General features: G+C 35.5%; 2 protein-coding genes across 2 annotated transcripts in view; one reads left to right on the top strand and one right to left on the bottom strand.

Moving 5' to 3' along the window:
* LOC134674168 (calexcitin-1-like) overlaps nt 1–22,988 on the bottom strand; it is a 168,713-nt gene that overhangs the window by 111,502 nt on the left and 34,223 nt on the right. The window lies entirely within an intron of this gene.
* Nucleotides 1–22,988, top strand: part of LOC134674205 (uncharacterized) — a 51,351-nt gene that overhangs the window by 8,248 nt on the left and 20,115 nt on the right. Inside the window, exon 2 of the mRNA XM_063532267.1 lies at nt 8,904–9,019. Within this exon, the coding sequence (XP_063388337.1) occupies nt 8,923–9,019 (97 nt within the window). The 5' untranslated portion in view covers nt 8,904–8,922. The remainder of the gene's footprint in view (nt 1–8,903; nt 9,020–22,988) is intronic.

Below are 22,988 nucleotides of genomic sequence, written 5' to 3'. Positions count from 1 at the left end.
TTGGTCAGTATGAGGAATACAGCCTACAGTTAAATTTTTTGCTCGTATTACAGGCCACATACTGTAGATTATAATAGTGCTGGCTATTACTCGATTAATGAAGTAACAAAACATAAACACAACTTGTTCAATATTTAAACCTAGTTCACTCTGTGTCAATTTAATTGAGTTGATTGTGGAACGGCGGCAATCCTTTTAGCAATCACATTTCTTTCAGTGTGTGCTGTAGTAGTTGATTATCATTTTTCCTTTTTTATTATGCAAAGGTCAAAGATTGTAAACCTTAGAATGCAGATATCACTAGTGACGTCGTCACACTTGCAATAACAAAATTCGCGTTGATTGACGGAAAGTCAGCCCGCGGAATTGGTAACGCATTGGACCGGCAATCCAAGGATGTAGGTTCGAGACCCACGTTGGCCAGAGTTGGTCATTGTGGATTTTTTCATTGTGATTGACATCGGTATTTACAATTTATAGATTATAATAGTGCTGGCTATTACTCGATTAATAAAGTAACAAAACATAAACACAACTTGTTCAATATTTAAACCTAGTTCACTCTGTGTCAATTTAATTGAGTTGATTGTGGAACGGCGGCAATCCTTTTAGCAATCACATTTCTTTCAGTGTGTGCTGTCGTAGTTGATTATTATTTTTTGAATGTAGATCGCGCTAACAAGGCCCCTTGTATGAAATTGAAATATTTTATAACTACGAGGGAGTGCTACGAAATAATGAGTTGCGTATTCGCAACTAGGTATTATATTAAACTTACTTAATACTACTTCCTTCTCGCAACTTCGACATTTTTTTAGCAGGTTCGATCATTATACGATTTTTTATACACTAAGTTTGGGTTTGTTAAAAGATGCACAGCCACTTTTATCATTATACGACACTGCAATAACATACAGTTAGAGCAGCGGTCGGCAACCTGCGGCCCGCGGGCCGCATGCGGCTCATGAACCTGTCACTTGCGGCTCGAGTGCCGCCTTGGCTATTTTGTATGTAATAGTGACAAACGACAATGTCTCATAAAGTCATAAATATTAACAAAGTACGGCCCGCGTCACGTCCGTTAACTACTATGTGGCCCTTGGCTGCTAAAAGGTTGCCGACCGCTGAGTTAGAGAATGGACCGAAAATATGTTGACAAAATTTTTACTGCTTGTTGATAATTTTAACAAACGTTTGTGTATCAAAGGTAAAGGAGAATATTTTTAATATAATACGTTTTTAAATCGATAGCGTAAGTGGTTCTCGAGATATTTAGCGATGAGATAAATAGACGGACAAACAGAGTCACACTATAAGGCTTCCTTTTTACCTTTTTGGTACGGAACCCTAAAAACGAGCGGGTAGGAAATGTCATCGGATATTACAGATGTGAACCAGTGAACTAGGTAATAGTCTCGCAACTCGGGGCTTAACTATAATAAGCATTTCCATTGAATATAGTTCTTAGTTATTAAAAAAAAGATTGTTGAAGCCTAAAGGAGCCCACTAATTAACAGTCCGCCGGACGGTATCGGCCTGTCAGTTAGAGCAAAATTTTGACAGTTCCGAACAACTGACAGGCCGATACCGTCCGGCGGACTGTTAATCAGTGGGCCTTTTAAAAGTTGCATCCATAGATGAAGACATAAGGACAAGTCGCCTAGCATGGTATGGGCATGTGATGTGGAGGGTGGAGGGATGAAATTCATGTGATGTGAAAGGTACTAGGAATGAAAATGGAGAGATATAACATAACTAACCAAGATATAATATAACTAACCAAGGAAAAGATGGATGGACTGGGTGAGAGACGGTGTTAAAATGAAGGATGTGAAAGATACGATGATGGGCGCCAGAGCAATTGCGTAAATTAATTCGGAATCGAACCTCAGAGATCAGCGCTTGAATCCACCAGCAGCAAGCTGAGAAGAGGCCATTTCGTGGCACTTTAATCTTATTTTGTGTTTTCTTTTATATTTTGTATTGTCTCGTTTGTGCTTACGAATAAATTATATTCTAATTATTTGCTTTTGCAACAGTAGTATATTCCAAGATACAACGCATCACCGTATTTTTCAGTCCATTAACCTTTGCATGTTTTGTTTTTTTCCTTATTTCGTTTCTAGTCCGCCTCTTTCGCATTCATGTAGTGGCTTCCCTTTTTGCACACTATAATTTTATTATATTTAAGCTAAGCTTTCTAGATCTAATAAATCGCATATTTATATGACATATACCTACACTTGTACAATGTATTTACACGTCTTTCCATTAATCAATGTCACAACGCAACGAGTGGTTTTGTCACATAAAAAGGACTCTTTAACCAACACCGGCTGTCAGAAGACACGTTAAATGCGCATATTTTAGACAAAGATTTTTGGCGAGTTCTCAAAATTATAGGTACTTAACTAAATAAACTAAAACGTAATGTCATGTACAGGTTCACACTTTCCAGTTTTTTTTTTCACATTTTTATAGCGTAACCCTCTCATTCAAAGCAAATTAAATAATAACTTAAATGCTCTTTTATGAACAATTTTAGTACAAAAAGTTATTATGAAAAGTGCTTGTTCATTTTAATCTCTTTTTTTATTGCATGTGGCAGCCTTCAGATCTTTTATAGGGAAAACAAAACAAATTAACTTTGGTGTACCATGATATTCGTTACTTTAGTATAAAATATCACATTACCTAACAAATAAATATACATATAATATGCATAATTGAACGTAATGTAGGTAGTGGTGGGAAAATTCCTCCATTTGTACTTATTAAATATTTTATGTGCAATAAAGTATAAATAATAGTACTAAAATGTTAATATAGTTTTCCTTTTTACTATGCAAAGGTCAAAGGTTGTAAACCTTACAATGCAGATGTCGCTAGTGACGTCGTCACACTTGCAATAACAAAATTCGCGTTGATTGACGGAAGGCAATCCAAGGATGTAGGTTCGAGACCCATGTTGGCCAGAGTTGATCATCGTAGATTTTTTCATTGTGATTGACATCGGTATTTACAATTTATACCGGGTGTGGCCTGTAACACGAGCAAATAATTAAAACTCAGCTTGTACTCCTCAAAAGGTGGCACTTTTGTTCAACAACTTTTAAAAATTATGAAGTATTTAGACTCCCTATTTTTCATACAAAATAAATATTATCTTCAATGGACGCCATCGCCACGCCATATCATTGTGATTGACGTTGCTTGTCACGCCTTAAACTTAACAAAATTCGCAATACATTGCGTCTTAGAATAAACTTTAAAGTGTATTAAAAATCAAACCACAAGTTATTTTTAAAAGTTGCTGAACAAATGTTGGTCAGTATGAGGAATACAGCCTACAGTTAAATTTTTTGCTCGTATTACAGGCCACATACTGTAGATTATAATAGTGCTGGCTATTACTCGATTAATAAAGTAACAAAACATAAACACAACTTGTTCAATATTTAAACCTAGTTCACTCTGTGTCAATTTAATTGAGTTGATTGTGGAACGGCGGCAATCCTTTTAGCAATCACATTTCTTTCAGTGTGTGCTGTCGTAGTTGATTATTATTTTTTCATGGTAAATAATAACATTGATGTACATTCAGCATCAAAAGTAGCGGATTAGACTACGAGTCAAAAGTATTCTACCACTACCATTTTCTACAAGCTTAACAAAAGGAGATTTGTTCTATTGAACACTTGGCTACTTTCCTAGTAGTCAAATCAGCTTCTTTTTTAGATTTTCTAATATGGAATTTATATGACAACGTGTGTAGTGACGTCACGGCCAACTCACCTACTTTTTATATTTCAATCCAATCCAGTGTTTTATTTCGTGCACGGTGTGAAATAATTTATTTGAAGCAGAGAAAAGTACCCAAATAAACTATGGCAGATACTTTATGAACGAAAACTGTTTGGAAGAGTATAGAGGGTGGCAGATATTTTTGATGCATTGTTTTATATGTTGTTTTGATACTGACTGTACGTACGGTATGCATAAGCGTAATTGAACAATACCAAATTTGAGTGCCTTGATGTTTATTTGTTTTCTAATAAAACAGTAATAATTAAGAAATGATTGAGTAATAATATAATATCAAAAATTCCTCTTTAATTTTGCTTTATTGTATTAATTGAGAACAATTTCTTATTATCTTAAAGTACATCCACCCACTATAGGTACGAAGCTTAAAATGAATTAATATTGTTGTTCCTTCCTTCAGTAAATAATTAGTAATTTTATTTAAATACCTTGCTGTGAACGCCAAAGGAATCTGTAAATTATAAATTATCTTGGTAACTAAAGCTACGTTTCACGTGCCAGACAAAGATTTAAAGAAAGCACCTTGCTTTTTTCTGAAGAAGATGGAAATACCACCATTATGAAAAAGCGCCTGACTTCAACTAGGCCGCTAATTATCACTCTCTGCCAACATTAGAGTGGCTGGTTGCTTGATCCTTTTTCGTTTTTTCAGGATTTCATAACTAACCGGATGGACTTTTTTTATATGACAATTTCACACAAATTGACTAAGCCCCACGGTAAGCTCAAGAAGGCTTGTGTTGTGGGTACTCAGACAACGATATATATAAAACATAGGTACTTAAATACATGACTTACATACACAAAACAACCATGACTCAGGAACAAATATCTGTATCATCATACAAATAAATGCCCTTACCAGGATTCGAACCCGGGACCATCGGCTTCAAAAGCAGGGTCACTACCCGCTAGGCCAGACCGGTCGTCAATTGCAATATTTATTTTATTTTTGAACTTTTAAAACAATATTTTATACAAAAGAGTGTCTCTTGTTGAAATAACTATTTTACAAACGAAGTCCTATGCAGCTAGTGATATATGCGATGTTAAAGAATCAGCCACACTATACAACATAAAAAACTTGCATACAATCAGAAAAATTGTAACAAGTTGCAACATGTCCGAAAGAAATAAGTAAGTAGAGAAATTAAAACAGTTACGGTATAAAATAAATCGCAGCGATACAGTCTTTTATCAGTGCACATCTCCGCGTAACAAAAAGAATAAAAGATCATAATAGGTAAAGAAGAACAAGCTCATGTCATAAGAGGTAGCGAGATAGAGTGGTTGCGGTGTATACCTGTAGTTATCCTGCTGTAACGGACACGATCCCGGGCCAGAGGGCCGTGAACCACGTTCGACATGTCGCCTCTCTATTGCACTTGTGAATTCCTACGAAAGTGTGACACGTCGAACGTAGTTCGCGATAGGGCCTCAATACGCGGTGTCACAACGTAACATAAACACATAGATGTAATGAATAAAGTGATCAAATGAAAATCTTTATCTATTTCAGGCAAGTAGTGGCCCACAGATAAATACCAAGAAACTAACATACATATTATAAAAATATATCATACCTAAATCTAAAAACTCCAAAACTAATTATGGTTGCGATGTATTATGCAAACCCGCAGTCTAATTTGCACAACCTTCAATATTCGAACTAACAATATAATCGTATTGTTGGGTATTCTACCATTTTACCAGTTGTGAAACAATTGCACTTAATTCCAAATTATTTTATTACGGTTTAAGACTCACGTTAGACCGGGCTGTGTCCTGAGTCAAATTAATTTTATTTCAGCGTTTTCTATATATAGAGCTTCAAAAATGTAATGTACCTACTAGTAAATCGCTGTCGCCTGTGCCCTACAAGCCAGTTGAAGCAGCGTTTATCTCGACAATACATTTGCATGTCCGCAACCGTGACAAGGTGGATATGAATGGAAAGCCTCGCAAAGATACAGAAGCAGATGCTTTGCGGTTTCAATGGACGCTGAAATGCATTCTGCGATTCCGGCAAATTGCCTTTTACATGCTTTCTCTTGGGCTTTGATTATTAGTCCGCGATCGTGAACTGTCAACTCGGTAGGGCAGGTTGTGTGCAATAAAATAACCTAGTGTAAAAGTTTTTTTCTTATGAAGGAGAAGAATTCGAACTTACATTTTGATGTCAATGTTTTCACTCGTACTTGTTTGTACGTATATTGGTACGATCCAGACGCACGGGCTAATGATAACAACATACAAATTTAACCACAAACATTCCAAAAACAGTACACGTGTATTATTTGTTGAACAACTTAGGTAATTAAAAGGTGCACTGTTTCGTGAAATATAATTAATAGATACCTATTCATATGTTTGCCACAATAGCGGGACATTGGTGGGACCAGTATCGGTATCCAAGATAACAACAAGTTTTCGACAAAAGCCAAGCCAATCAAAGTGAGAGAGAGATTTCCGGTAGAACTTGAAAATTGTGGAGTCGTCTTGAGAATATATTTTTTGTTTTTGCTCATTAATGTTGTTTAAAATGTAATATTGATCGTTCATTATGCAGTGAACTAGGATGTGTGCAGTTAGTGAAAAATTTGCCTTGAAACGTGTTTTAACTATTCTATAGTCAACACCCGGAAAATCATGTTTGTTATTTTTAAAGTCCAGTTATTAGTTTACTAAAAGCAGAAATATATATAACTCCGTATAAGATAAATAAAGTCTAAGAAAAAAACGTGCCTCGGAAATCAAGAAAAAGTCATTCTCGAATAGATGGCGCACACACCTTTGGCCTATTCTCGGCTAGATGGCGTTGACGACACCGTTTGATATTTAACAATTTTAACACATCAGTGAAAGAACATGGGTCAGTATGGAACAATAAAAATTAAAAATCATTTGTCCGTAAACATATTTTGATTAATTTATACATTTTCAATTTTTTTTTAAGTTTTAATCGTGTGTCGATAGATGGCAGTAAATTTACCGTGACTACAAAATTTACTTTGGCAATAGCCCTCTATACTATTCTCTTTGCTAAAAGCAACAACGCCATTCTCTACGAGCACACTCTTGACATTGGCGGACTCATCATACATTTGGAAGAAGCCATTTTTTTTAATAAGAAGAGATTTCCAATGTCTTTTCCTATAACGATTGTCGCTTCTTGGCTAGGGGTCTGTAGGGAATAAGAGTATATAAACTTAAGAAATCTTGATAATAGGCAAATTTGCGAGTCTACCTTAGTCTCAAGGGGCCTAGTGTATTTGAACTAATTAGACTAAGTTAGTCCCCGTAAACAGTCCAAGATATCTAGAAGCCTAGGTAGAGAGTACCATTTTCTACCATTTGGTATTGAAACTATAGGTCCATGGGGTCCCAGAACGCACAATTAAGTAATATTTTATATTAATAAAATATTAAACTATTAAGTTTAGCTGCTAATTTAACAAAACTTAAGAAGAGAATATTACATGGCATAAATAATATTGGTAGTATGAAAAACCATGTCTCAGTTTCTTAAGATGGTTCGTACCCGGTCTCATTTTATTAGCATTATACTATCACAAATTAGGTATTTCATTTCCCAGCATAAATAAACATTTTAGACAGTACTATCATATTTCAAGGTAAATCATAAACAGGTAAATTTAAATAAATTAATTCAAGAGCTATTCATAAATAATTCAATTTCCCGATTAATATTTTAGCGTCCTGATTTTGTGTGTTCTTTGATAAACAATATTGAAGCTTTCACGAAGATTGTTAATTGTCAAATGCAAATTTTCCCTCTTCTTAATTGTTAAATAGAAAAGTGGGCCGATCTTAAAAGTATGCTTTTTAAAATTATAATTAAGCACTTTGTTATTTTTTACTCCGTTAAGATTAGAAAGAAATTAACAGGGGAAAAATTCAAAGTGGCATTTTTTATTCCATTTTGACAAAAACTATGTTGTCAAAATGGAATAAAAAAATATGTCACCGAAGCCCAGGTGACAATCTTTGATTGAAAACGCTAATTGAAACTTAAATAATGCATGGAAATAATCACGTGACTTATCCTACAACGGTCATCCCGATAACATGTATTCTTTTTGTTTGACGTTTATTGATGTACCATTATCATCTTGGCTAGCCCCCCTGTTAATTTATTAAAATTACGAAAACTAATACGGACGGACTAGTAGGTAGCTAATTCTAATTTTGGTTCTAAACTTTAAGCTTCAATGTACTAATTAAATGTTTTTGTAAAGTTTATTCAGTAATAGACACATACACAAGTATAAAATAGTCATAAGTACAATTAGATAGGTATTAATAACTCATGAAACGTCTAACTTAGGACGACCTTCAATGTGAAACAATATCCATCTCCATTCAATTATGACTATGTTTACCTCACTTCTCTAATAATAGGAGACAAAATCTTTATAAACTTTTGTTTAGGTTTTGATCTTGGTTTGACACGAGTTTGTCAGCCCGTCACGCTGATTGGTCCCCGCGCGTCAGTGCCTTATTCGAACTTCAAGATATTCACAAGAGACGACACGTACTAGATCCATTCTAGATACGTTATAGTTTAGATATCAACTAGTTCTCTTTTGCAGCGCAATTCGGGCAACCAATGTCACGTTTACGTTAGATAGAGTAAGATATCTATTAGATGTGAATTGGATCTCTAAGTCATATCCTGTGGACATCGTTCAAGAGTATCTCCAGAATCGCGCAAATGTCAAATTTGACAGGTTAGATCTTAAATATATCGTTATCGTATCTTGGTGATCTCTAAAAGATGTCTATTTCAAAATCCGAATCGGGCCCTCAGTCATGTCAATAAGCATTTCGCTTGAACTTATTGGTGTGCGCGAGATGCACTAAATGCAAGCTATGTCAAAATCGTATCATAATAACAAGATCAAAATGTATCATATAACAAATTGTTAAATTAGAACTCTGGGTATACTAAGTATTTTTTTTTAGTAATGACAAAGCTATTTTTACACGATCTTGTTAAATCTAACAGTACTTTATAGAATGGACGTTAATGGTAAAACAATTATGTTTGTCCACAGCACTCCATCACACTCCACAATGCACAGGATCGACAGCAGGCGGGTGCAGGGCGCGGCCAGCGCGGCGAGAATTCTCGCACTGCTTCTCATCATATGTCTCGCCGAGTGTGCGACAGGTACGCAATATACACCGACTCATATTGATTTAGAACTTCAGCAGGCGAGTGCAGGGCGTGGCCTGCGCGGCGAGAATTCTCGCACTGCTTCTCCTCATATGTCTCGCCAAGTGTGCGACAGCTACGCAATTTACACCGACTCATATTGATTTAGAACTTCAGCAGGTGAGTGCAGGGCGCGGCCAGCGTGGCGAGAATTCTCGCACTGCTTCTCATCATATGTCTCGCCGAGTGTGCGACAGGTACGCAACATACACCGACTCACATTAGTTTAGAACTTGTGCTGGCGAGTGCAGGGCGCGCCCAGCGCGGCGAGAATTCTCGCACTGCTTCTCATCATATGTCTCGCCGAGTGTGCGACAGGCACGCAACATACACCGAGTCACATTGGTTTAGAACTTCAGCAGGCGAGTGCAGGGCGCGGCCAGCGCGGCGAGAATTCTCGCACTGCTTCTCATCATATGTCTCGCCGAGTGTGCGACAGGTACGCAACATACACCGACTCACATTGATTTAAAACTGCAGCAGGCGAGTGTAGGGTACAGTCAGCGCGGCGAGAATTATCGCACTGCTTCTCATCATATGTCTCGGCGAGTGTGTCTCACAGAGTACATAGGTAGGCCAATTCACAATGTATCTCACATTGTGTAAAACTATATACCACATGATATGAATCAATCTTACACAAGTCGACCTATTCCCACAGTAAGCTCAAACTTCAAAACACTCAATACTATATAATATATATAATATTCAAAACTATATTACAACTTTTTACATTATAATATTTGACGGATGTATTTACATGTACATACATCTAGGTACATCTAAGGTCTAATTAAATTAAAATCATTATCTTAATAATGTATTACAATATACATTATACATGAGTAAGAATATTTTGTTCATTCATAGTGAAAAGACAAATAATACGAAATACCTTATAATCCATTTCAGCACCGAACGCCCTCTGCATTATAATGATCTTAATCAATACGAGAAATCATGCTTACGAGACTTTCCCCAACACACATTGATAAGTCTATCTGATTTGTAATTTATTTTAATTTGGGTAACGAGTTATCATCTTTATATTATTATTATTTAGAAGTTGAATTTGACATAATATCACTCGTACTTTTATAATATCTACAATTGTGCTTATACTTTAAAATAAGTGTCAAATAATTAGTTTTTATTAGCTTTAATCACGAATCAAAAAAAAACCTAGCGAAATTAATGATATTAGTCAAGCAAGAAATAAAAAGAAGCTTAAGAAAAAAAAATCATATTCATACTCATACTTAAGTATAAAATAAACAGAGATTCATTTTACGCACGCTAATAGAATCTTATGGAGGTCGCCGGAAGACGCTGGATGCGGGTCGCTTCCAACCGGCACGTATGGAGGCCTATGATCCAAGGGGGAGGCCTATGTTCAGCAGTGGACGTCTTATGGCTGAGAAGATGATTATGAATGGAATCTCACATATTTCATCTTACTTAAATGTCCTTTTTCGCATATTCAAATCTCATCTACAATAGTGCATTACAGTATTTACAATACTATATCACCTTTATACAAGCCACTTACATAACTTCAATATTCAACATACTTACCATAAAATATGTGTACGAAACTAGCTATTATGGAGGCTTATATACTACTTTAGTCGGCTCAGCCACCAAATCTCATCAGATCTTATTTACCTACCTCAGAAAAATACCTGATACCATTACATTTGACGCGAAATGACGAATGAAGTCAACTGTCTCATTTCACGCCTTGCTTATAAAAGGGATGACGAATGGACGAAATAAGGTGTTTTTGTGTTATGTCTTTATAAGCTGCTTAATATATTCGGTTATGTTAATGTACACGGTGTTTTTGTTGCCAGTGATATAACATTCGTTATTCCTGTGTTTAATGCATTTGCTTGTAATTTTCAATTGCAGCCAGTAACGTACTTTATGACGCTTATCATTAACGAGTGTTAGTAATGATATATATTTCTACTTATATACCAACATCAAAATAGAGGGTTTATTTGTTTCCACACATTGATTTATTAGTTATTTTTGTCTTAAATTTGTTAACTTAAACATCTGTTCAAAAGTAATGGAGCAAGTAGTTTTTTGAGTTATTAATTAATAAAATGTATTTTAACATAAACAAGAACAGTAACAGATAGTTATTTATTCCTACCTCAATCTATCATCACCACAGGCTGCTCTATTGACATACAATTTGGCGCGAGCATTGGCCCCACGTTGGGCGCCACTTTTTTACAAGCATAATTCTTTTATAATGCTTTCATGTATAGTCACTTGAGCCTTAATACTTTAACGTTAAAATCTATTTTCTATTAAACTGCCTTCATTTAATGTATTTTTTATGTGATTATACTTTATTTTCCAGTTCATAATCAGATTTACGTTTTAATTTACCTTTCTTGTGTCTTATAGGGATAAGGAAGCATTCAATTCGCTTAATTTTAGCACAAGTTAATTTGTTGGAAGCGCTGTATACGTGAGCGATGTTACTTCAAAGCAAAATAATGTATTCCACATTAACGTTTTTTTCATACTTCGGAGAAATATTTTTCGTGCCTGAGAAAATTACCAAATATACAGGTAGAGTTCAAACAAATAAACAATCTTCTAATAAAATCACCACGATTTAAACCAGACGTGTTTATTCCAAAATATAAAACATCATTTATCATCTTGTCACAAAGACGAAATCCTATTCTCTGCCCTGCAATCTAAATATGCTTTTAACTCAAGAGCATGCAAGTAAGGCAAGCTGCTATGAGTCGCATGCATACACACTGAGGACGGACTGCACTTCCTCTATTTATCCATTTTACTTTTTTAGTTCTGAATGCGTACGTAAACATCTTCTCGGTGTTTTTTGTCGGCGTGTTGCTAGTGAATAACATGAAAATAATGCTAGCTTTAATTTTAAAATAATAGTTGCCACAACGCTGTTATTTTTAAGGATACAGTTTTGGTTATTAAAATTGCATCCTAAAAACTTAAATTGTATATTAAGTCTTAATGGAATCGGATCGGCATGACCCAATTGCATTTTCAATTTTATTTTATAAATATATGTTTAGAGTTTAATTCAATTCAAATTACTTGTGCAATTAATTTTAATCGTATATCGAAATAAATGAGTTTTATAGATTAAATTAATTTCATGTCATTGTTTACTGGTGCATGAAATTATCTCGTGTTCCTTTTTTATGAAAGCTCCATTTTATTATCTTTGATCGAGAATAATGGATATTTGAGAGGCTTGTTTTAGAAATTATTTTCTTTTTTCACTATACGCTTTGCGTGAAGTAAGAAGTGTCTATTTTTGTCTACAATGTGGACACAAATAACATTCGATAGTACCCAATTGGTGCCAAATCAGGTGCCCGTACTATTATACGAACGTAATTAAAACTTCATAACTAAATTCCAGGCCCGAATTTGAGTGTTCCTATTTACACTTTACTTTCCCGAGGAATATGAAAGCCTCTGTTAAAATTCTCCTTCGAGGATCTCCACAATTAGAAGCAATAGGCTGTCCTGATCGCACGGTTAATAAGTTTGGCTGATAAGTTTGGTCCTACCTTATGATTCAAAATTTAAAATTTTCTCAGCTTAATAAAAGTATTCATTTTCCTTGCACGCAGATTTATTCAAGCTTTTTTTAATCTTAGACTTAAAAAGCCCGCTAAAAGTCTAGTTGTCTAGAGCACGAAATGCGTTAACATTTTTCCGTTGATGCCTATATTTTTATACGTACCATTAAATAGGGTTAATATCTTCAGCAAACATATCCCACTTTATGGCCAGACTTTTAGGCGCCGTCCGAATAGCAACGCTGTTAAAGATCGTAACAGTATTTTCGCAAAGCTCCCGATTGGAATGAAAGTTTATTAGAACATAAGTTTATACATAATTAATTTTATACAAATGGAAGTTTATTTAACAATTTTTGATTCAAATTATATATACTTGATCATAATAATAAGGGGACGCGGAAACTAAACAAAATATGTCTGCCTTTTGAACCCAGGAAGTGACAAAAAATTTAATTCATAGAACAGAGAAACAGAGAAGAGAAGAAACTGATGTCGAAGTATTCTTCTAAAGTTTTGCTTATTTGACTGTTATTCAAAAGAGCTATATAGGAAAAAGTCTAGTTCAGTCCTTTCAAATGAATAAGTGATTATTTTGTTTTGAAAACACAAACGTTATTAAAGCCCAATTAATAAATGTTTACGCCGTTGATTTTATTAGCAAGAGAAGTCTCGCGATTCATGTTCATTTACGAGTTTAAAAAGTTTTGTTATTTTTAATTGATTTGGGATACATTTTATTTGTTCCCCGCATTTATTTTAACAAAACTATCACGTTCCCCAAATTGTTCATTCAGATAAAGATATTAATTTATATTTTGCACTGTATCCGATCACGATTGATGAAATCAGAAATGAATGAACTTGATTGTCAATGAATAGGCTGTCTCAATCAGAGGCCAACAAAAGATAAATTACTGTCATAGGTACCTTCTCGTATTCATGACGCCTGGTTGAGATTTAACAACTAGTTACATTTGTGATATTATTTTGATACGACCTTGAAAATTGCTCACGCTGATTGGTGCATGCGAAATGAAGTGAAAGTCGTGCCTGATGGCTCCTCTACACGATGAGCCAACGCCGGCCACTCCAAGGGACGCAGCCATGCGGTAGAATGTGATAGAAATAGCACTTGCTCCCTCTAACGCGTTGGCCCATCATGAAGAGGAGCCATGAGATGCACGCCAATCACCAAGACGATCATCAAGCTCGTATCAAAACCAGTTAAAAACCGTAACAAGTTGTTACATCTAAATTGGGCTCATCTACACTCTACACATTACAGGTACTTATAGCGGGGATTATATGAGCATTAGGGTAACATTCCATTTCTAACCGCAGCTGCTTTACTGTTCATTTTAGTATGGAAATTGACAATGACAGCGACGCGTTCAGTACCGGGAGTGCAGCTGCGGTTAGAAATGGAATGTTACCATTAGGCTTGCATTTTATCCTACGCGACCTCGCTTTTTGGTTATCGACGATTGATCTTTGGATTAAACGTAGTTGATTAAGCGATGCAAGGCTGTCCCTCAAACATTTGGACGATAACGGCTGAAGTGGTTCGGTCTACGCCCTATTTCTGCCTAGGTACCTACCTGCAGGTGTAGGTAGATGCTACTAACTTCAGGTTCTTGTACACTTGATTTGCACACAGTCACGTGACGTGAGTGGCGATTGTTAGGGTTCCGTACCCAAAGGGTAAAACGGGACCTTATTACTAAGACTTCGCTGTCCGTCCGTCCGTCCGTCCGTCCGTCCGTCCGTCCGTCCGTCTGTCACCAGGCTGTATCTCACGAACCGTGATAGCTAGGCAGTTGAAATTTTCACAGATGATGTATTTCTGTTGCCGCTATAACAACAAATACTAAAAACAGAATAAAATAAAGATTTAAGTGGGGATCCCATACAACAAACGTGATTTTTGACCAAAGTTAAGCAACGTCGGGCGGGGTCAGTACTTGGATGGGTGACCGTTTTTTTTTGCCGTTTTTTGCATTATTGTACGGAACCCTTCGTGCGCGAGTCCGACTCGCACTTGCCCGGTTTTTTATTTTTGACACGGCGTGGCGTCGAATAGGAGTTAGACTTCGACCTCTTCGTAGCTGATAAAGGAATGTTCTAAAATATTTTAGTACCTTAGTACTAAAAATAGTGATAAGTGTTATGCTTTGGCTTATTTTTAGGTGTTTATTATTTTGATGTAAGTATTATGATGATCAAATCATTTATTCATAAGTATACAAGTCAAAAATACAGAAATGAAAATGCCAAAAATAATAAATACCTAAAAAATAATCCAAAATAAACAATCAATTCTAAAATAATATTTTAATTCATCATCATCATCATCATCATCTCAGCCATAAGACGTCCACTGCTGAACATAGGCCTCCCCCTTTTTTGGGGGGTGAATGCCATAATCGTCACGCTTGGCAGGCGGGTTGGCGATCGCAGTCGAGTACACCAAATTTGAGGAACGCTGCTGCCCGTCCACCGGTGGTCTTGGACGTGGTTTAAGGACATACCCGGGTCCATAAATATTTTAATTACACACTACGAGTTATCAATACACTTATAAAGAAGAACAATATCATAAATGATTCTGTAATATTTCATACGACACATTACATTACATTTCATAAGAAAAAAAAGGCCTAGGAATAAGGCCTAGTTTCCCCTCTGGGTTGAAAGGTCAGATGGCAGTCGCTTTCGTAAAAACTAGTGCCTACGTCAAAACATGGGATTTGTTGTCAAGCGGACCCCAGGCTCCCATGAGCCGTGGCAAAATGCCGGGATAACGCCAGGAAGAAGAAGGACATTACATTACATTCCATATGTATATTTACACTAACCCGCAAAAAAGATTGTAAGATGTGACCCCCAACTGTCAGCACTTGAGTTGTTTACTTGACTGTGAAAGGTCTGTTGACCTTTGTCATTACATATTTCCTAAAAGGTTTGGACTTTAACCCAAAACTTTGTTTGAATATCCGCAAATATCTTAAAAGCTCAAATAGGTGGTATTCACAGTACTAAATATGGGTTACATATTATGTTACTTAACTCTAATAGGGAGCGTAGTTCTATTTTTGCATCTATTAAAAGTCGCGTGCACTACGCGTGGGTTGAATGAATTATCATAAGAATAGTGGGAGTTCTAAGAATTGTGACTATTTACTTGAAAACTTCTAACTATATTTTCTCTTAAATATATAATGATCGGTGCCGTTACTATACATTTCCAATGTCAAAGAAACGTTCACTTTCAGGAACTGTTAGCCAACCAAACAAACAATAGCTAAAAAAGGAACTAAACAATCGCATTAATATTTATGCGATCAGAGTCCTAAATAATAAGTTGTCCAAATTAAATCAAAAAAGTCCGAAAAGCGTCAGAGCTAATAAAAAGAAATGGGACGATGGCGGCTGAGTTGTCCATGTCCACGTCCCGAGGCGATTCCCAGCTATGAGCTTGGAATTTATTATTACTTATATATATATTTTTATCACTTAATTGTTTAATCTTTTGTGGGTTTGGGACAGGAATGGCGGCATATTTCTGACATTTCGTGATATCGTTTTTCGACGAACTTTAGGTACACTACCTACAAGATCTTCAAATAGTAAAAGTTTATAACTTAGGATACCCGAGATATGCGTAAAACATTATCAGTCGAGCAACGGTGTATCCCATTCTAATAATCCCTTCCGTTCTCCGTTCCATACCTAAGTACTTACTTACTTACTTCGCTGACTCAGCGACCCGAAGTGGATCTTGGCCTCCGACACTAGATTGCACCATTCGTTCTTTTCCTGTGCGATCTGACGCCATTCAGCCGCCATCTGTACCTATGTAGGCTTCCGACCGGACGTCTCCCAGTTGGTCACCCAAGATAAGCTCTTTTGGCCGCACGATCCTCTCCCATCCTCTCCACATGGCCGAGCCAGCGAAGTCGAGCAGCCTTGCTCTCGCCGATGATGGTGGGCTCGCCCACCAGTTCTTCAACCTCCAAGTTTCTCCTCATTCTCCAAGAGCCATCCTCACGTCTTGTAGGGCCTAGGATCTTTCTAAAGATCTTCCGTATCTAAGTACATTATCCTTAAATGTTTCAAATTTGTAGGTACGATACTTTACGCACTTTTTAACAATTAAGAGCTATTACAAAACTACTTTGAATTTAGACTCTGTTGTGCGAGAATATGAATTATTTTTCCGATATCTGTACGACCGACGGTTCGTATGCTAAGCCGGGTTGTCGTGATTGTAAGGCACTAAATATGCATATTTTGGGACAAAAAATAACCAATGTAACTCCTCAATTTCTATGCAAATTTTGATAACAATCGATTGGATAGTTTAGAAGTGACGGTCTAAAAAATGAACAAAAAGTTCTATTCAAACGTTTAGCTAAAGTATTATTTCAGCATTGAAACTGTAAACTTACGCGAGATTTTAAGGTAGGTACCTACTTGAAGGGATTCCAGTAGAGTTACCGAAGTGGAAGAGTTTAATAATGTCCCCTTTAAATGAAACTTGCGCCGAAAAAAACTGAGGATACAGTAAATATAAATAAAAACTCAATACAAACTCATTTAGGTAAATCTTATCGTTCCATCAATTACCATCTCAGTTAAACGATTAAAATTGGATGTAAGTAGGTACCTAAGTAAATATTATTATATATACCCTGTATATTTGTGCAAAGATTCACACACAATACAATCAACATGAAAAATTAACTTAACTGGATGTATGAGGCAACAGTTCACGCCATTTATATTTTTCCACGTGGTAGGTACAGTCAACGGTAAAAATATAGGTGTACAAATAATTTCAAAAATATGTCCCATAACTCTTATGTCAGTGAATTAAGAACTATGGGACATATTTTTGAGTAAGTTGTCTACACCCATATTTTTACCGTTGACTGTACCTACTAGTATCACAATTTTATAAAAATATACTTCATTGGCATTGACGATAGGTATACCTGCCGCCTGTTGTTTAACCTCTTCTTCCTGTATTATTTGTATTGTTTTCTGTAATGAGGTGTGCAATAAAGAGTATTTGTATTGTATTGTAATGTACCTAGTCGTATAGCGAGATACTATAATAGATAATAGTTTAGGTACTTTAGCTTGAGCTATTCTATAGAATATAATAAATAATCTAATAGTGTTAAACGAGAAAATATGCGTAAATCAGACAAAGTTAAAATACACTGCCCGATTCGAACTTTAAGATACGTGAATTAATAGATCTAGAAACGATATGGATTAGATGTGTCAGTGTCAAAAGTGACGTTTTTGTTTGAAGAAACATCACATTTGAGACTGACATATCGAATCCATACCGTTTCTAGATGTATCAACTGACGTATCTTAAAGTTCGAAACGGACCGACAGGCCTTTTTCGAATAGGGTATTTCGTAGGAAGACGTTTTGCGATAGGACCGTACATACACGAAAGCATTTTTGTCTAAGCTGAAACGGACACCATCGCTTCACTCAGCCAATTAACTGCGCTCACCAGTGGCCTATTTTATAAAGCTACAAGTTACAATTTACAAGCGGAAGTCTCGTTCTAACACATAGGGTTAGAAAGAGACTTTCGCTTGTAAATTGTAACTTGTAGCTTTATAAAATAGGCCACAGAAAGGAAAGGGTAGTCTTTAAATCTTCCTTGCCCTTTCAATTGCTAACTGAGGATTGGCATAAGTCGAACTGAATAGGCGCATAAAATATTAAACTTTTATGCGTCTTCAACAAATTAACAAGCAATTTGCACGAAGTTTGTTCGAGTAAGCTTGTTAGCCTAAAAGTGCATGGACCTAGTGAGTTCGTGTAATACATTATCGTTCAGCTAGCAACTAGGAAATAGTAATGTTAGGGCAGGTCGGCGCATGCAAGGCACAGAGTATCGAAACGAATGAGTATGGATACTAAAAAATGTTCTCCTAACCTCTTAGGCCCACTTGCACCAACCCACTAACCCGGAGTTATGCGGTTAAACAGTTTACTAAGTGTCAAATTGTACTGGTAACCATGATAACTGCAGGCTTAACTGGTTAACCCCGGGTTAGCGGAATGGTGCAAGTGGGCCTTAGAGAATCAGGTGAAGAGTTCCCAAGTAATTATTTTTGATGTTCCTTATGTAATAAGTCAACAGATTTATTTAGGGCTTACCTTAGTACCTACTATTTAAAATACTTACCTATAATTATATCTTTAATTCAAGCCTGATCAAATTAATTTTAAACGAAACGGTAGAAGAGATCCTACCTAAAAATAGAAAATGTTCTCGTTTATTCTTCTTAGTGCCACTTGCACCATCCCACTAACCCGGGATTAACCGGTTGAACCTGGAGTTACCATGGTTACCAGTACAATTTGACACTGAGTTAACGGTTTAACCAGTTAACCCCGGGTTCGCAGGATGGTGCAAGTGGCCCTTAATGTGAAATATCACTTTTTTATTCAGCCTGATGCTGATTAGCTGATGTCCGCTAATAAATGTGGAAAGTTACAAAACTATTAATATTACTTTAACGTCTCTTTAGATTATCATTTTAAAATTATTTGTGTGATGTACAGTCATCATCAAAAATAACGGAACAAGCCCCGTAGACAACATGCCAATCGCTAACGCTACGTAGCGAACGAAACGCAACTGTCAGTGTCACACTAATATAAAAGTGATAGAGAGAGACAAAGCGTTTCGATGGCGAAGCGCAAGCGATCGTCACCTTGGCTAGGCCGTGAGACTACGCGTCAAAGGTATCGTCAAAGGTATAGGCAAAGACATAAGTAAATTCGTATAAGGTAAGTACCCCTATTAACGACCCCATTAAAATTGGCATTAATTACCGCGGTATGTACAAAATAGCGTTTAATAAGAAAGCTCATTAACTTTCTTTGAATCTAAGAAAACAGAAATAAAGCCTTATCTTTTGACTGTCGAATAAGTATAACATTACTACGAAAACATCACACAAACAAATCGAAAAACGTAAACTAGCGTATCAAGAGCGCAAGATTTGGTTGCTCCATACTAACACGCAACACCTCAAGTAAGTAAACGCGTATTCTATTTAGTGATTAGCGTAATAATGGTAAATATTATGGAAAGACTAAGACTTGAGATTGATTCTTAGTTATTATTTTTATAATTCCCAAATACTTTATTTGCGATATTTGCTCGCCAATAGGGAAAAAAATAGGAAATTAAAAACCTCGGTGTTAGGTTCCATTCTCTTTGTGTGACACCTAATTTCGAGGTATACCTCGGTAATAACGGAAACGGTATTTTAGATTCGAGCGATCTTATATTCATATATAAATGCACATTTTCTTGACTTTTGATGTTATTGAATTATTTAACCACCTATAAAACTAAAGAGCTATTAATAATATAATATAATAATAATATAATGGTATGAAATCTATGCAAAAAACTCTTAATTTTGATTACAATTTTAGACACCTTCTCAGACGTTTTCTTAGAAACTCTTATGTGAGAAACTCGTTCAAGTATTGATATAAAAACAGAAGTATGGTTATAAAGTTTATTTTAACCATTGTTTTGTAATATTTGGAATAATCCATATTGATCGTATTAAAAAAATACAAGATAACTATTTATTTTGATTAGTCGTAAATGAGTTTTAAAATTATTTGAATTGAACCGTTTAACGATGGTCAGAAAAGACATCACTCGGTAATAAGCTGTATGAGAACCTAATACAGACCCAACCAAAACTTTCATAGCTTCGAAATTAATAGGTTCTTAAAATACCTAATACTTTTGATACTCTTTTGTATACCAGGTACATATATATATATATATATATATATATATATAAAGGTTCTTAAAATTCAAGGGCCGAAGACAGGCCAAGGATTTTCAGACCTAATGTTGTACCGTTGCACACAAATTTTTTTATAAGTCAGCATACTTAAAATGATATATAAAGTCAAAGTAAATATTGGTTTTTAGATCTTTGCCTAGAAAATAGATTTTTTTTAATACAACTCTTGGCTATTGTGATATTTCTGATCATATATATAGACAAAGGATACGGCCCCCTACGCACTGCGCTTCAAATGTAGCTGGTTTAGATATCACTGGCAGTCATTTAATCGACAAATAGAAGTGTTGGAGTAGAAAAATATATTTTTCTCAAAAATGGACGGCAAAGTCGTCTTTGCCGTCTAAAAAACAGCTCGCGAAGCGCGTAGTTTATGGTCAGTCAAAAATTAAAAAGTTAAAAACATTGCAGTCTCGATTTTGGGACTGCAATGTTGCATACAAATTCCATTATTTGTCGAGTTCCAAACTTTTTAAAAGTTGAAATGGCCATATCAAATGAAGGCACAGGTCCATCAAACAGCCAAACAGATGATTAGTACCGCGACTATTTAGTTGTCTCAAATAGGTTGGCGTATTTTCGGCAGAAAAATACACTTCTATTTTTTTATAAAAAAAATAAAAAAGCGTTTTTCTGTGAAAATATATACGTAAGAACGTTGCTTTTGTAAAATATTTCTATGATATTTATATTTCTTGCACCATTTTTGAGAAAAGCACTATATATGACTCGGCTGGAAGGCTACTTGCTGGCTTCGGATTCAATTAAACGGACTCCCAAGGTCGTCCGTTTAAAACGAATCCTCAGCCTGCAAGTAGCTACTTCCGAGCCTCGACAATAATGTACTATTTCTCAAACATGCAATGAAATATTGATGTTATGTTCCTTATAATAGGCTGCGAAGTATGACGTTTCAGGTGCGGCTAGGACAAAAGGTCGTTAATGGAATTTCATACACATCTTGCAGGCCTAGGCCGGCAGAGTCCTCTTTTTTAATTTTCATTTCATAGATATTTGTGACACAGCATCGTGGCATTCATCCATTAAAAAAAAACTAGAGGCAGTATTTGATTTATGGTTCGTAATGATTCTCTGCCACTACGCCTATAAAAAAAAAACAAAAAACAATGTTTGCTATAATTTGCAGTTTTATTTGTATGAAATCAACATGAACTTAATAAATAATACATTCTATAATTTTAAATTATAAATTTAACTACACAAATAAAACATTTAAAATATTTCATCCAAACGTTAGCGGTAAAAAGGTCTACTCAAACACGCGTAGTTATATTTTTTAAATTGTTATGGAGGTAAAGTTGAAAAATATTCATTCTGTTTTATTTGATTTATGGTGCGTTGTTGATTTTTTGACTTTAATATGAGTTCCGACGAAATAATGAAATTAATATTAATTGTAATCGTAGGTGTTGGAATTGGCAGCGTAAGCAGAATTGATTTTAAATAACTTGCTGTCTCTGCCGCCAAGTCAAAGACGAAGTATGTATATGGTTGCTTATGGCAATTTTATTATTTGAGAAAGTAAGAAAAATGGCTTACAGTTTATTAGAAACAGTTTTGTGGCATATTTTAAATGAATGTAACTACAAATTCGTCAACACTGTGGAAATTATACTTATTTACTCCATGCATAAAGCAACGATGTATGTGAAACATGATATCAACATGAATGACTATGTAAACTTATGTGACGAAAACGACAGTCAGACGGATACAAGGCGAAAAAATCAAAGATACATGAAAATATACGGGTAGTAAAAATACACGACTCGTGTAAAACATACGCGTGATAATGATATAGGTACGTGTTGGTTATATTTTGGGTGTAGTTTACTTTTAGTTTTTCCTATAAATAAAACTTGGGTTTCGTGGATTTTTTATTTTATTTATTTCATTGCATGTTTGAGAAAAGCACTATACATACCTCGGCGGGAAATGGGGTTGCCCGCGCTCAGACCTATCCGACCTCGCTTCGCTCGGCCGTCTATATGTCTTCGGCCGGCAACCCCTTTCGTCCCGGCCTCTGTAGTAATGTACTATTATGTTACCTATATATAAAATAGACACACAACACAAACATACAACATTACATTACACAGATCTTGTATATGTATTGTGTAGAATATAATTGTGATAGGTTGAACGTTTTGGCGCAATTTGCCCTCCACGTCCGGTTGAAATAATAAAGTACCTATTTATTTAACGTAGATAGGTAATAAATTAAACCAGAATTTCGACAGCATCACACTTGCTCGTAAAGGGTACCACGATGTTTTAGCGTTAAAGGATCCAACTATTTCTAATATAAATTCAATAATTAAATAAGTCTTATAATATGAAAAGCGTAGGTATTGAATATACTATATTTTATCCATTATTGTCAAATAAATAATATTTATCATAATTCATCATCATCATCATCATCTCAGCCATAAG

This window comes from Cydia fagiglandana, chromosome 2, assembly GCF_963556715.1.
Source record: "Cydia fagiglandana chromosome 2, ilCydFagi1.1, whole genome shotgun sequence".
NCBI classification, from domain to species: Eukaryota; Metazoa; Arthropoda; class Insecta; order Lepidoptera; family Tortricidae; genus Cydia; species Cydia fagiglandana.
This window is presented reverse-complemented; position numbering and strand designations above follow the sequence as displayed.